This window comes from Microtus oregoni, unplaced genomic scaffold, assembly GCF_018167655.1.
Source record: "Microtus oregoni isolate MIOR12 unplaced genomic scaffold, Mior012 000029F_ref0000214, whole genome shotgun sequence".
Classification (NCBI taxonomy): Eukaryota; Metazoa; Chordata; class Mammalia; order Rodentia; family Cricetidae; genus Microtus; species Microtus oregoni.
The window spans coordinates 12,631,602-12,645,585 of record NW_024543088.1 but is presented as its reverse complement, the minus strand read 5'-3'; the positions used below and the strand labels follow the sequence as shown (position 1 = coordinate 12,645,585).

Sequence of the window (13,984 nt, the reverse complement as noted above, 5' to 3'; positions counted from 1 at the left end):
CTCTACAATAAACTCAATCATATGTGAACAAGAGAAACAAGTGATTGTAAATCAGTACAAAGTATGCAAAACTTTAAATACTAAGTAGTTTTGCACAGTGATATTTTAGAGTTTGCTAATATTACATGGAAAAGTTATGCATTTTGTTTGTTCTTTATATTTCAGAGGAAGAGTTTTGAAGAAAAGTGGGTACAGGCCTGACAAACCCAAACAGAAGAGAAACAGAAAAGGAAAGAAAAGGAACAACAGTTTTAGTGAGAACTCACTTGCAACCTTAGGTCACCTAGCACCAGAACGCCTTGGTCGATCTCAGAATGAAGGGGAAGGTTTTGAAGAGACAGAGAGAGCACCAGGGCACCCCTTTGCTGGCAGCCTACAGAATGAAGCAGATCGTATAAATAACAACGAAGAGCAAAGTTGGCAAAACATAGAGATCTCAAACAATTCCCAAAATGGTGTGTCTATGGCTGAGTTGGACCACACACCTAAGAACTGCTTCCCTGAGGAGGAGGAGGACCTGGTCCTAACCTTACCATCAGTACCAAGCAGAAGTTCTGCTTCTTGTCACACAAGCACTCAACATCTTTCTTGTGTGGGGAGGGATCGCTGCTCGGGCATGAGGGTGGAAAAGCATATGAGCAATAGACATAAGTCAGCCTTAGACACACAGGACAGATTTGCTAAAACCCCATGTTCATTTCCGCAGAAGACGGAGATGAAGGAGAAAAGTCGCCTGGATGAGCATGGTGGAGCCAGAATATCAGAGGAAGTTTTACGAGAGGAACAAGGAGTTAAAAGCAATTGCTGGGCTTTTTTTACAGCTAGTTTGTCTGATGAAGAATTACAGATAAGGTCCAAGAGTCAGCCATATTTTGGCAGTTGGCCCAAAGGACCTCATGAGTTTGTGTATGAACAGAGACCCAAGAAAAACAGATCTCAGAGACTGACCTGCCCTGAGGGTGAGGAACAACTGATTCAGTTGATTTCGACTTCTGAAGGAGCAGCAGTCTCAGGAAACTGCCCAGAAATACCTATGGAGAAGCAACTTGGAGATCTGTCACCTAAAGCTGAAATGGTAGATTTACCCAGAAACCCAGAAACAAATACCTTCAGCACCTGTGTCCCCCATCCGATCTCCCCGGAGCATCCCTTAGAATCAGCAAGGGGTACACAAGGAATGCAAAGGAGGATTTGCAATTTGCCACCTGTCAACCCTGAAGCAAAGGAGAAATGTGACCTCTTGACAGAACATCATGAGCTGAACATGTTTTTGGCAGAGGAAGATATTTCCAAAATGATCAATAAAGATGAGACAAAGCAAAAAATGATCATTGACTGTCATCTGCTATGGTTTTATCTTGATACCCTTCATGATTCTCCTCGAAGTATTGTCCAGCAATCTTGTTCTTACCGCCTGTCATTTAACAGGGTAGGGTGTGCTGTGTATTTTTATAAAAATCCTGTCCCTTCTCTCATGCTACATTATCTGTCTAGTTTTTGCATGCTATCTTTTAACAACAGAAGAGCACTTTTGACATTCAAATCTCAGAAAAGCATGGGGAGGACCCTAACCGACGGAGGGTGTATTCTCTCAGACGTTCTAAGTGGCCAGCCTGCTGCTCTTTGCTCTTTGAGGATTTCCCCTGATACTCAGTTTTTAAATGAGAAGCTGGATGAAGAGCTGAAGACACAGGAAGGCCGGGAGCCAGTGCGGTGCTTACCAGCTGAGGACAGCCAGGATTTAATAAGCAGGAATCATCAGTGCTATGGGCCATTATCACAAGAGCTTGCCTTTCACCCAGTCAAACATTTTGAATCTCTTGGAGTTCCAATAGGTAAATTGTTTTTATTTATGAAAAATAAAAATCCAAGCCCGGCATAGTGGCACACACCTTTGATCCCAGCACTCAGGAGGCAGAAGCAGGTGGGTCTCTGAGTTTGAGGCCAACCTGTCTACAAAGAGAATTCCAAGAAAGCCAGGGCTGTTATACAGAGAAATCCTGCCCCCCCCCCTCAAAAAGCAAAAACAAAACAAAAAGCTAAAAGTTCAGTTTAATATGCATAAATACTTTATGCCGTGGGCTCTCTCCTGTGTTAGTGACATCATGCAGTATCAACCTTATGAATCACTGCAGCAGCGAAAGTGAAAACCCACAGTGAACACTGCTCGGCCTATCAAGTTGTCATCCCTTGTCTGCATCCAGTCTTTGTAAATGTCTGAGTTTCCCTGCTGCAGAGAGGGCACAGCAGTTAAAAGCACTGGCAGCTCTTGTCGTGGACCCAGGTTTGGTTCCCAACATCCATGTGACTCACAGCCGTCTACTACTCCAGTTCCAAGGGAGCCGATGCCCTCTTCTGGCCTCCGGGACTTCCAGGCATAGATGTAATATACATGCACATGTTTTTGTTGTTGTTTATTTAGTTTATGTGCAGGGGTGTTTTTGCCTGCATGTATGTCTGTGCACCATGTGCATGCCTGGTGCCCACAGAGGCCAGAAGAGGACATCAGATTTCTGGGACTGGAGTTAGAGACAGCTGTGATCTGTCATGTGGGTGTTATGAACTGAACCTGGGTCCTCTGCAAGAGCAGCCAGTGCTCTTAACCACCAAGCTGTCTCTCTAGTCCCCTCACACATATTTTTTTTTTTTTTTGGTTTTTCGAGACAGGGTTTCTCTGTGGTTTTGGAGCCTGTCCTGGAACTAGCTCTTGTAGACCAGGCTGGTCTCGAACTCACAGAGATCCGCCTGCCTCTGCCTCCCGAGTGCTGGGATTAAAGGCGTGCGCCACCACCGCCCGGCTCCCTCACACATATTTTTAAAAATATCTGTCTGTCTTTCTACTTTGTACATGTTCCTTCTTTGCCATGTGACCTCCTGTCAGTCCTGGGACTCAGATATGACACCGAGCATGAAGGAGCAGTAAAGATGAAGGGACGCAAACCTGCCGAAATTGTTGACTTTGTTAAAGTTTGTCTGAGAAGGTTCTAGAGTGATCTGAAGAGAGGTTTGCCATTAACTATTACTTCCTTGAGTACAGAGCTCTGAGAAGTCAGAAGTCAGTGTTCTGTTCCCTGCGGGTCTCCTGGGGCTTCCTGAGGGGATGAACTTAGCAGGGGCTCTCGGTGCTGCACTGTCTCGGGCCTTATCAACCCCCTTTCCTGCTTTCCTTTAGGTTCCCCATGCTCCAGACAGACTCTGTCTCAGAAGCTCAGGCCCATAACTGAATAGATCCCACATCAAACCAAGTATAACTCTTGATCTTCTGACTACATACTTACGATCTCTGAATTAGTACATCTAACTACTTGATGCCTTTGGCCGTGCTCCTAGATGTCCAACAAGACACCTGCCCAAATTTTAAAACAAAATACAATTGGTTATTATTATTGTTACTAATTTTAACTTTTGATAATTGATGTTTGAGACAGGAATCTTGATCTAAGGTCTACTCTGAAATCATAAGCAAAATGTTTGTGTCATTTTGTATCCCTTTTCTGAGAAAAACTCTATAGATGTTATTAGCATATCAGAGAGGCCCCTATCTAAAAACTCTTGGTAACTCTTGCCTCAGATCAGCATGATCAGTATAAAAGATCCTAAACTTCTTCCTCTCTTAAATACACAGTGTCATCTTCATCATCAAAATAATCAAGTATTCACCTCTGGAATTTTCAAAGAAACTATCATATTCATCAATAGCTTCCCTTGTTTTGTAAATGAGGAGAGAAGAATAATACAAATTAAATCACTGCAAGTAGATAATATAGAGACAGGCTAATGAATAGTCCACGAGGGAAGGTTTTTTATTATTATGTATACACATGCCAGAAGAAGCATCATTACAGATGGTTGTGAGCCACCATGTGATTGCTGGAAATTGAACTCACTCTGGAAGAACTCTCTTTTAGCACTACTAAACTTCACTCACAGGGGCTGGAGAGATGGCTCGGAGGTTAAGAGTACTTGCCTGGCACTGGTAACACCTTTTAATCCCAGCACTCGGGAGGCAGAGGCAGGCAGATCTTTGTGAGTTCAAGGCCAGCTTGGTCCACAAGAGCTAGTTCCAGGACAGGCTCCAAAGCTACAGAGAAATCCTGTCTTGAAAAATAAAACAAAAAAAGAGTACTGGCTGTTCTTCCAGAGAACCCAAGTTCAATTCCCAGCACCCACGTGGCAGCTCATAACCGCTTATAATTCCAGTTTCAGGGGATCTGACACTTTCACACAGGCAGAACACGGGTGCACATGAAATAAATTATTATAAATAAAAGGAAGAGAAAGGGATTCTGGTTCTGTTTGTTCCTTCAATATAAAAATTAATTACACCTGTGCACTTGGGAGGCAGAGGCAGTGGATCTCTGAGTTCGAGGCCAGCCCTGTCTACATAGAGAGCTCCAGGCCAGTCAGGGCTCTAAAAAAGAGAAGAGAAAAGAAAGAGAAGGTGAATCGCGAGCAGTTCAAGGAGCAGGACTGTGCTGGAAGAGAAGAAGAAGGATAGACCTTTCCATTTAGAAATGGCTGTGCTCAAAAAGGGAAAGTGGAACCAAGCACAGGCTGTGAGGCCACTTTTTTGGCTAGATTGGGCAAGAGGCTTGGTGTCTGAGGCTCACATGAGTCGTAACATTGGGATCTATGAGATGCAGGATTGTATGATGGCTACGTGGAAACAAAGTGTGTCGATAGGGCTGTGTGAACACAGGACAGATCCTGTGGTGTAGATAGGGCTGTGTGAACACAGGACAGATCCTGTGGTGTAGATAGGGCTGTGTGAACACAGGACAGGTCCTGCCTGTGGTGTAGATAGGGCTGTGTGAACACAGGACAGGTCCTGCCTGTGGTGTAGATAGGGCTGTGTGAACACAGGACAGATCCTGTGGTGTAGATAGGGCTGTGTGAACACAGGACAGATCCTGTGGTGTAGATAGGGCTGTGTGAACACAGGACAGATCCTGCCTGTGGTGTAGATAGGGCTGTGTGAACACAGGACAGATCCTGTGGTTTAGATAGGGTTGTGTGAACACAGGACAGATCCTGCCTGTGGTGTAGATAGGGCTGTGTGAACACAGGACAGATCCTGTGGTGTAGATAGGGCTGTGTGAACACAGGACAGATCCTGTGGTTTAGATAGGGTTGTGTGAACACAGGACAGGTCCTGCTCGTGGTTTAGATAGGGCTGTGTGAACACAGGACAGATCCTGTGGTTTAGATAGGGTTGTGTGAACACAGGACAGATCCTGCCTGTGGTGTAGATAGGGCTGTGTGAACACAGGGCAGGTCCTGCTCGAGGTTTAGTAAGACCAGTGGATGTTATAGTTGTGATAATGGTTGGAGTCGTTTATGAACTTTTTATTTATTTACTTTGGTTTTTTGAGACAGTATTTCTCTGTGTAGCCCCGGCTGTCCTGGAACTCACTCTGTGGAGTGGCCTCAAACTCACAGAGATCTACCTGCCTCTACCTCCCAAGTGCTGGATTAAAGGCATGCACCACCACTGCCTGCCTGTTTATGAACTTCTTAGAATGTGCAGAATATTCCTCAGACACTCACATGTGGAAGGAGAAATTTGCAGGAGACTGAATATACTCTATAGTTAAAATGTTTCGTATGTATCATAGGGAAGCAAGATTGTTTTGTGCCTGTGACTCTTCCAGCTGTGTGTGTGTGTGTAAAATCTGGGCTGATGGCGTTTATAGGCAAATATAATGAGGATTTTCAATGAGTCTGAATACTGTTCACTACCTGAGGTCTGAAACAAAAGTCCTGCTTAGCCATCTCTGAGAAACCTTCAAAATTAGACTCTAAACACAGGAGTTCGGATGGCAGGTTTGCAACATTTTATATTCATAGAGAGACTCTGACTTTGGGATGAGTTTTGTCCTCTGCCTTCTCTTGCCCACAGAATCCTTGTTACCTGATGACCATGTGGTGCCCTTTGACTGGAAGACACTCAAGATAATACCTTTGCCATGGAAGATGCCACTATAGAGGTATATGTTTAGGTTTCAGAGATTTATTTTCAAAGTAGTTAATTCTGTTATTTTTAACTTTGTGTATGTGCACATGTATGTGGGTGCCTGCAGAGACTGGAGGTGTCAGATCTCCCTGGAGTCGGGGTTATAGGCAATTGTGAACTGCCTGAGGTGGATGCTGAGAACCAAACTCAGGAGGTCTGCAAGGGCCGCGTGTGCTCATAACTGCTCCGTCTCTCCCACCTCAGGAGGTCTGCAAGGGCCGTGTGTGTTCATAACTGCTCCATCTCTCCCACCCCTAGATAACTTTTCTGTAAAAATAAATTGGGGGAATTGCTTTATGAAAATTAGAGAAAGAGCAGGGTGGTGGTGGCATATGCCTTTACCACCTCCAGCACTCCGGAGGCAGAGGAGGTCTATCTCTGTGAGTTTGAGGCCACCCTGGTCTATAGAGCAAGTTCCAGGGCAGTCAAAGCTACACAGGAAAACCCTGTCTTGAAAAAAACAAAAAAAAAGGAAAGAAAAAATATAAAATATGAGTATGTACGTGCACACTTTATTTCAAATAGTCCTAAGAGAAACAAATTTACTTCTAAAAGTATATTGAAGGCTGTACATTCTGAAGTGGCCATTTTAGAAGAGTCATTCATTACGTATATTCTGTGTCCAGTCCTAAGTTAGGTTTGATTCGTGTTTGATTGATTTAAGGCATCTTATCAATGGTGTGGTCTTTTGGTCCTCAGTGGGAAAACATCCCTGTTCTTAGGACTGCTCACGTTATGCAGGGAGCCTATGGAGAACTCGGACTATAGACTCTAAGAGTAGTATATAGCTGTTTTGCTTTGTTTTTATGGTTGGTTGGTTTTTTTTTGTTGTTGTTGTTGTTTTTGTTTGTGTTTGTTTGGTTTTGGTTTTTAAAGACAGAGTTTCCCTGTGTAACAGCCCTGGCTGTCCTGGAACTCACTCTGTAGACCAGGCTGGCTGTAAACTCCCAGAGATCCGCCTGCCTCTGCCTCCTGAGTGCTGGGATTAAAGGCATGCGCCACCCCTGCTGTCCTTTTATTGTTTAATTAATTAATAGTGATGTAAGTAAAACTACAAGTACCCCAGGACACATTTTTAAATTAACGGTAAGAATTAAGTTTAGGCCGGGCGGTGGTGGCGCACGTCTTTAATCCCAGCACTCGGGAGGCAGAGGCAGGCGGATCTCTGTGAGTTCGAGACCAGCCTGGTCTACAAGAGCTAGTTTCAGGACAGGCTCCAAAACCACAGAGAAACCCTGTCTCGAAAAACCAAAACCAAAAACAAAAAAAAAAAAAAGAATTAAGTTTAATGATAAAATGTAGAGCTATCGCTTAAGGGTGGCAGTTATTTCTTACGAGCAGATTGGTTTTATGTCTAAAACCAATCGTACCTTTTCATAAGCTTTTTTTTGTTCTGGAGATGGGGCCTTGCTCTGTAGAGCTGTCTAACCTCAAATATTAACAATATTCCTGCCCAGTCTCTCTTGTGTGCTGGGGTCATGTTACCGCACCACCACCCTCTACTCATTGGTATATGCTTAATTCTCTCCTTAGCCCTCGGGGAGGCCATGTTGGCATTCATGCACACAGAGAGCAGTGCTTAACATGTTCAGACTGGCATTGTGCTTGTAATGTTGCTTTTGACATCTGAGGAATGCCTGCACGTGAGAATTAATCGTGATTTATGTATCTCAATTATCATTTCCAGAAAAGGCAGGCGCCTCTTGGTAAAAATGAAAATCCCTCGAGCTGTAAGTACTTCTCATCGCAGAGACCTCAATATGGTCAGAGGAAATGAGTGTTGACATCGCCTGGTTGTAATAGCGCAGATGTATTGCAGTTGAAGAGTTGTTACCATGGCAACCATGTCTGTGCCATTGCATGTTCAATGCTTCTCTCCAGTCGCACATCTTTCTGTGAACTACAACAAAGCTTGGATTGTTGCTCCCAAGATTTATTCCCCATTTCATTACTCAGAATGCGTTTCAGAGCATTCTGGTGACACAGTGTGTGAGAAATCCCCCCACACCACCGATGTGTGACCAGAGCTAGGAATTAGGACTGTAGGTTGTGTGTAAATATTGTATATTAGCAGATGCTCCAAGAAAAGAGTTAGCCTGGATAGATGCTTGTGTCATATGCAATACTTGACATTGAGAGTGACATTAAAACAAATATATCACACTTTCCCCGGAATCTGACATTATGAAGTAAATACATCTGCTGGGATTGTCAGTGTGTACATGTCTGCGCTTGATAAGAATGGAATGCACATGTGTTTTGGCATGTTTTCTCTTTTCGAAAATCTTAATTCATTTATAAGCATAATCTGTGTTTGACTCTCAGTGAGAAATATGTGTATATTCAGTAGAAATGTTTTCCTCTTTCCCTTCTTCTGCTGGAAGACAGCAGTGGGTGCTCAGGAGGGGTGTGGAGACCTGGAGAGACATCTAGAAGAAGATCCTTGTGCTAAGAGAGTGTGAGAGTTCTGGAGAAAGGGTGAAAACTTGTAGTTTGTTCCCCAGGGTATTGTCATAGTAGACATTGTTCCTGATCTTAAGGGGACGCAGTAAGCCCCTTGCGACCCCTGCGGTTTGTGTGACAGAGTTGCAGTTAGGGGATGTTTCCCTTCAACTCTGTGAGGTGGCTCTAGCATGACACAGGAGGTACCTGTCCAGGTAATGTGCAGTGAACTTGGCTTTGTGGCCCATCTGCGAGTCTCTTCTCCCTGCTGAGTGTGACTGTTTTGTGACAAGGACATGCTTTCTCTTTTGGTTCTGAAATCACTCCTCCACCCCGCTCTGGCTGAGCATGTCCCAGGTTTGTAGCAGCATGCGTAACTGCAGTTACATGAGAAAGCCTTCCGGTTTGGTTTGTCATAATGTACTGACAAACAGGTTTTAGAGGGCAGATAGAAATGTAGGAAGAGGCGGTTATAAGGAGAACCTGCTGGGCTGTAGAAGTCCCAAGGCTGTCTCTGCCTATTTCGCAATGCTCTGTGCCAGTTGCCACGAGTTGATAGCCGCAGTCCTTTGTAGACGCTGAGGCCGGGAATGTGTTCCGGTGTCCCTGTCCTGGGGCCTGCTATGTGGTCTGAAAAAAATTAATCTCCTCACAGCCTCAGGTTTTTTTTAAGTGTAAAAATAAGTTAACAATATCACTTTCTAGTGGAGATTTTAAATGGGGATAAAATGAAATAAGTGTGCAAAGTACTTAGGATAGTGCCTGAGAAGGAATGGTCTCTTAACATGGGTTCATTTCCATTCTCTCAACACCTCCTTGGGCAAAGCCCTCTGGCAAAATAGAACTCATGTGATCTTGGCAGAGGAAAATATTGAGCTAGGAAACTTGCTTACCCATTTGCATAAATTCTTGTAATGATCATTAATAACTTTTGTGCTGTAGAGAGCTGTACCTCAGGGAGTGAGAACAGGAAGTAGGTGAGATGGGCAGAACCAGGGAGAGTGGACTAAAAGGACAACACAGGTCCTAGATGCTAGAAGAGTGACCAGGGTAGCAAAGAGGAGCTGAGAACAGACTCCTTCCTGCGGCATCTTGTCTGGACGGGTGTGCACTTTTATGCAGGGGAGATCTCTGCTTCCTGCCCTGCTACTGATGGTCCTGACCACTGAGAAAAGCCTGGGTGCCCAGGGCTGACCCTCAGAGGTCTTTCCAGCGCGCACTCGTTGGCCACCAGCCCTGGCATGGATAGTCACTCCAGTCGTTGCTCTTGATAGGTTGTGTCAATAATGAAAGACAATTTGCAAGCAGTAAGAGTTTGAACACTGCCCTGCCAAGTGCCAAGACCTTTGTCACAGCTTCATTTTGCAGAGGAAAATGAGGCACAGAAAGTTCTTAAATTACTCCAAGACTTGGATGACAGCATGTGTACAAATATTGGACTGTGGCCACAACTCTAGAATTATGAAATCCCAAAAGGCTCCAAAATCCAAATGTCATTTTGTTTATCTAATCTTTAAAAATGGTGAAATATACAATAAAATAATTACCTTAGCTGTTTCTTTAAAAAATGTTTATTTTATTTATTATGTGTGTATGCATGAGTGTATATACGTGCATAAAGGAGCTTGTGGGAGCCTGAAGAGGCATCGGATCCCTCGAACTGGAGCTGTAGATAGTTGTGAGCCACAGTGTGGGCCCTCTGCAAGAGCAGTAAATGCTCTAAACCTCCGACCCTTCTCCATGGCCCCACCTTCACCATGCTTAAGTGTGTTTTAGTTTACACATAATGCACCCACTCTCATGGCCACTAATCTCTCAGTTTGTGAGCCCCCACCATCCTCATCCAGCCATAGCTTCCTATCCTGGCCTTCACCCCAGTGTCCACTTTTTGTTTTTGAGTTACGTGTTACATTAAAATGAACTTGTCAGTAAGTTTGACCTAAACTGTCAGGACATGGATTTTCTTTCTTATTTACTCACTCGGCATGTAGTCTTTATGTATGTACATCTCACGGCAGAGATAGTGTGCTTCATCACCATGCCCCTCCTCCACTCAGGATATACACTAATGTTTGCTCTTTTTTTTTTTTTTTCTGGTTTTTTGAGACAGGGTTTCACTGTAGCTTTGGAGCCTGTCCTGGCACTAGCTCTTGTAGACCAGGCTGGCCTTGAACTCACAGAGATCTGTCTACCTCTGCCTCCTGAGTGCTGGGGTTAAAGGCATGCACCACTACCTAATGTTTGTTCTTATACTGTATTAGTTCAACCAACAAATAAACAGTTTATGAGTTCTCAGACTATCTGGACCTCCAGGAATTTGCTTAGAGATCATGGGGACCTATCATATAACTAGAAGTTACTTTTAGTATTTTATTCTTTTTTGATTTAGTTGTACTTAATTTTTGAAGAAATATGATTGTCCACTTCCTCATCCTCACTGTCCAACATGCAGACATTTGCTTAATAACCATCTAGGTGCAGTGTGTGTGTATGTATATGTGTTCTGTTGCTGGAGGGTCTCAGGGCCTGTTGTGCACATCCCTCAGAGTCTGGGAGAGGGGAGAGGGGAGGACCCAGGGCCTCTGTGCACAGCCACACCTTCAGCCTTCAGCCCTATTTCTTGACTGGACTTTGAACTTACCTCCAACCTAAGCTCCACCCACACCCCAAACCTTCCAGCGCCTGGATATTGGGGTTATGCTGGATGAGTTGTGCTTTTTGGCTCTTTCTAACCTAGGACACTTTTGATCAGATCAATCAGCATTTGACCTTTGCTGCCTAGTTTCTAGACTCCAGTTGCTATGAGCCCTCCCTAGCTTCTGTTTAAAGTGATGACAGCAACAAAGCAGCCAGAGCCTCCGGAGACACCCTAGAGTAGCTTCCTTTGCCCCTCAGGGAGCTTTTAAGGAAGAGCAGAAGTTAAATCTTGCCTTGAAGCTGCCATCTTTGGTGGATGCTGGTCAGTTTCTCAGAGTAGCTCAGGCCTCCTCAGTGTTCGCCTGTGCGGTTTGGAGTATGCGTTACCAGACTGAAGGCTCAGACAGGAGCCAGAGTTGGTGCTCTCTGTTTGTACTCTGAATTCCCAAAAGGCCAAGGAAACCAAAAGTTGTTCACAGAGCCCATATCCAGCTGGGACCCAGGATCCTGGCAGCACAGATCTGCCCCCGTCCGTCCTTGTTCCTTCCCGCAGTCTTGTTTTGGAGACAGACTTTCATTAAGTTCCCTAGGCAGTCATTGAACTTTCAGTGCTCTGTCTCAGCCTCCCAACTAGCTACGACTAAATGCGCTTAATTTAATTGAAACTAGCCCTGTGGTCCCCAAGCCTCCCCCTGCCTCCTACAGCTTCCCTAAGTCATCTAGAAGAGGGATGAGGGAAGAGCCAGGAGGGAGACAGAGTTAGAAGGAGGGCCAGCCAGCCAGCCAGCCAGTCAGGGAGGAGATAGGCATCTGGAAAATTCTTTTTGTTTACAGCAAAACATTTGTGGCTTTCTAGTGAATGTGTTAGAAGCCACTCCACTATAGCTGTGTCTAAGGACCGTACTGGGAATATTTAGCAGTGGGCATGGTGGGGGCAGCCACCAGTTTGGACCATCTTTATGTTTTTTTTTGTTTTTTCTAGACAGGGTTTCTCTGTAGCTTTGGAGCCTGTCCTGGAACTAGCTCTTGTAGACCAGGCTGGCCTCGAACTCCCAGAGATCTGCCTGCCTCTGCCTCCCGAGTGCTGGGATTAAAGGCGTGCGCCACCACCACCCGGCTTTTTTTTTTTTTTTTGGTATCTTTATGGTTTAATAATCTTACCATCCACTGGCCACAAGCCTTATGCTGGGTCTGGAATGCTGCAGCTCTCTATACCTTTCCCCACATTTATCCCGTCTAACTTCCAGAAAGAAGCTTTAGCAAAATGGCTTAGGACTACTCCCCTCCCTGGGTGTCTTGTGCAGTCACACCAAGTGTCCTTGTGCCTGTGGCAGACAGCGGGTGCTACAGAAATGGAAGATGCGGTTCTTATTTCTGGGGAGGTGTCTGGCAGCAAGAGAGTAAGATATGGTGCTAGGGGTGTGCTTAACAGTAAGTGCATGCTGGACATGCCATGGTACTGAATCTGGTCCCTGGAACCTTCTAAGCTTACAAAAGAGTGAGTAGGGGTGGGGCCAGGTAGGATATCCACAGCAGGCTCCTGCAGAGAGCTTGTCTGCCCGCTTTCTCTTTTGAGTTGTACTTCTTGTTTTTCCACATCTTTTTTGTTTATTTGGGTTTTTTTTGGGTTTTTGTTTTGTTTGCTTGTTTTATTTTTTGAGACAGGGTAGCCTTGGCTGTCCTGAAACTCACTCTGTACCCCAGGCTGGCCTCCAACTCAGAGAGATTCACCTGGCTCTGCCTCCTGAGTGCTGGGGTGCCACCACACCTGGCTTGTATTTTTCGATCTTCACTTGTGTGTGTGTGTGTGCGTGCGCATGCACGCGTATGTCACACGTTTGGGTGCCCATGAAGGCCAGAAGGGCCTTAGATCTGTTGCTAAATTTCCTTCACTAGGGGAGACACCAGCAGCATCTATTCCTCCTTTTAAGACCCTAACGGGCTAGAGAGATGGCTCAGTGGTTAAGAGCACTGGCTGCTCTTCCAGAGGTCCTGAGTTCAATTCCCAGCAACCACATGGTGGCTCACAAACATCTATAATGAGATCTGGCTCCCTCCTCTGGTGTGTGGGTATACATGGAGGGAGAATGTTGTATACATAATAAGTAAATTAAAAAAGAAAAAGACCCTAACAACAAACTGAGCCACCACTCGGCCAATGCTCACTCTGGAGATCCAGTGAGTTCACTGTGCTTTCTCACAGGGCAGAGATGAGTGGGTCCCTGCTGGGTGTGAGAGCTGCCTTCCCTAGAAGGCCACACCAGAAAGTCTTCACCCAGCAGGGCTGAGGGCTCTCCCACAGCTGAACAGACAGAGCCCTCTCACTAGTCTTCCAGGCCTGTGTCCTCCAGCCCCTCCTCAGGATTGCATGTTGTCAGGACAGGGTTGTATACAGCAGGTAATAGGGAGATGACTACACAGGTGAGGGACCATGACTCTCCCCACCCCTCTAATAGGAGATGCGAATCACCAACAAGCCCAGCTGGTGCTCTTACCCCTTGAGCCATCTCTCCATCCCCCCTCTGTGTGTGTGTGCATGTGCACACACGACGGTGTGCAGGTGCATGCCTGTAGGATCCGTGTGCTCTCTGCCTGATTCCATTAAGACAGGCTCTCTCACTGTATCTGTAGCTGTAGCTGCTGGGCTAATTGAGCAATGAAGTCTTCTCTCAACACCAGGGTTTCAGCGTGTGCAGCCATAGCCATGCCTTTCTTTTTTTAGATGAGGACTGGGGATTTGAACTCATGTCTTCATGCTTGCACAGTAATCATTCTTGCCCATTGAGCCATCTCAATTTTTTGGAGGGGGATGGTTTTTCAAGACAGGGTTTCTCTGTGTTACTTTGGAGCTTGTCCTGGAGCTCTCTCTGTAGAACAAGCTGGCCTTGAACT

At 45.3% G+C, this 13,984-nt stretch overlaps 1 protein-coding gene across 4 annotated transcripts in view; it reads left to right on the top strand.

Moving 5' to 3' along the window:
* Nucleotides 1–10,003, top strand: part of LOC121464728 (NEDD4-binding protein 2-like 2) — a 72,852-nt gene extending 62,849 nt beyond the window's left edge. For all 4 annotated transcript variants that reach the window (XM_041677764.1, XM_041677765.1, XM_041677766.1 and 1 more), the window contains 3 exons: nucleotides 166–1,835; nucleotides 5,900–5,987; nucleotides 7,701–10,003. In XM_041677764.1, coding sequence (XP_041533698.1) covers nucleotides 166–1,835; nucleotides 5,900–5,985 — 1,756 coding nt within the window. In that variant the 3' untranslated portion in view covers nucleotides 5,986–5,987; nucleotides 7,701–10,003. The remainder of the gene's footprint in view (nucleotides 1–165; nucleotides 1,836–5,899; nucleotides 5,988–7,700) is intronic.
* Nucleotides 10,004–13,984: the final 3,981 nt, after the last annotated feature.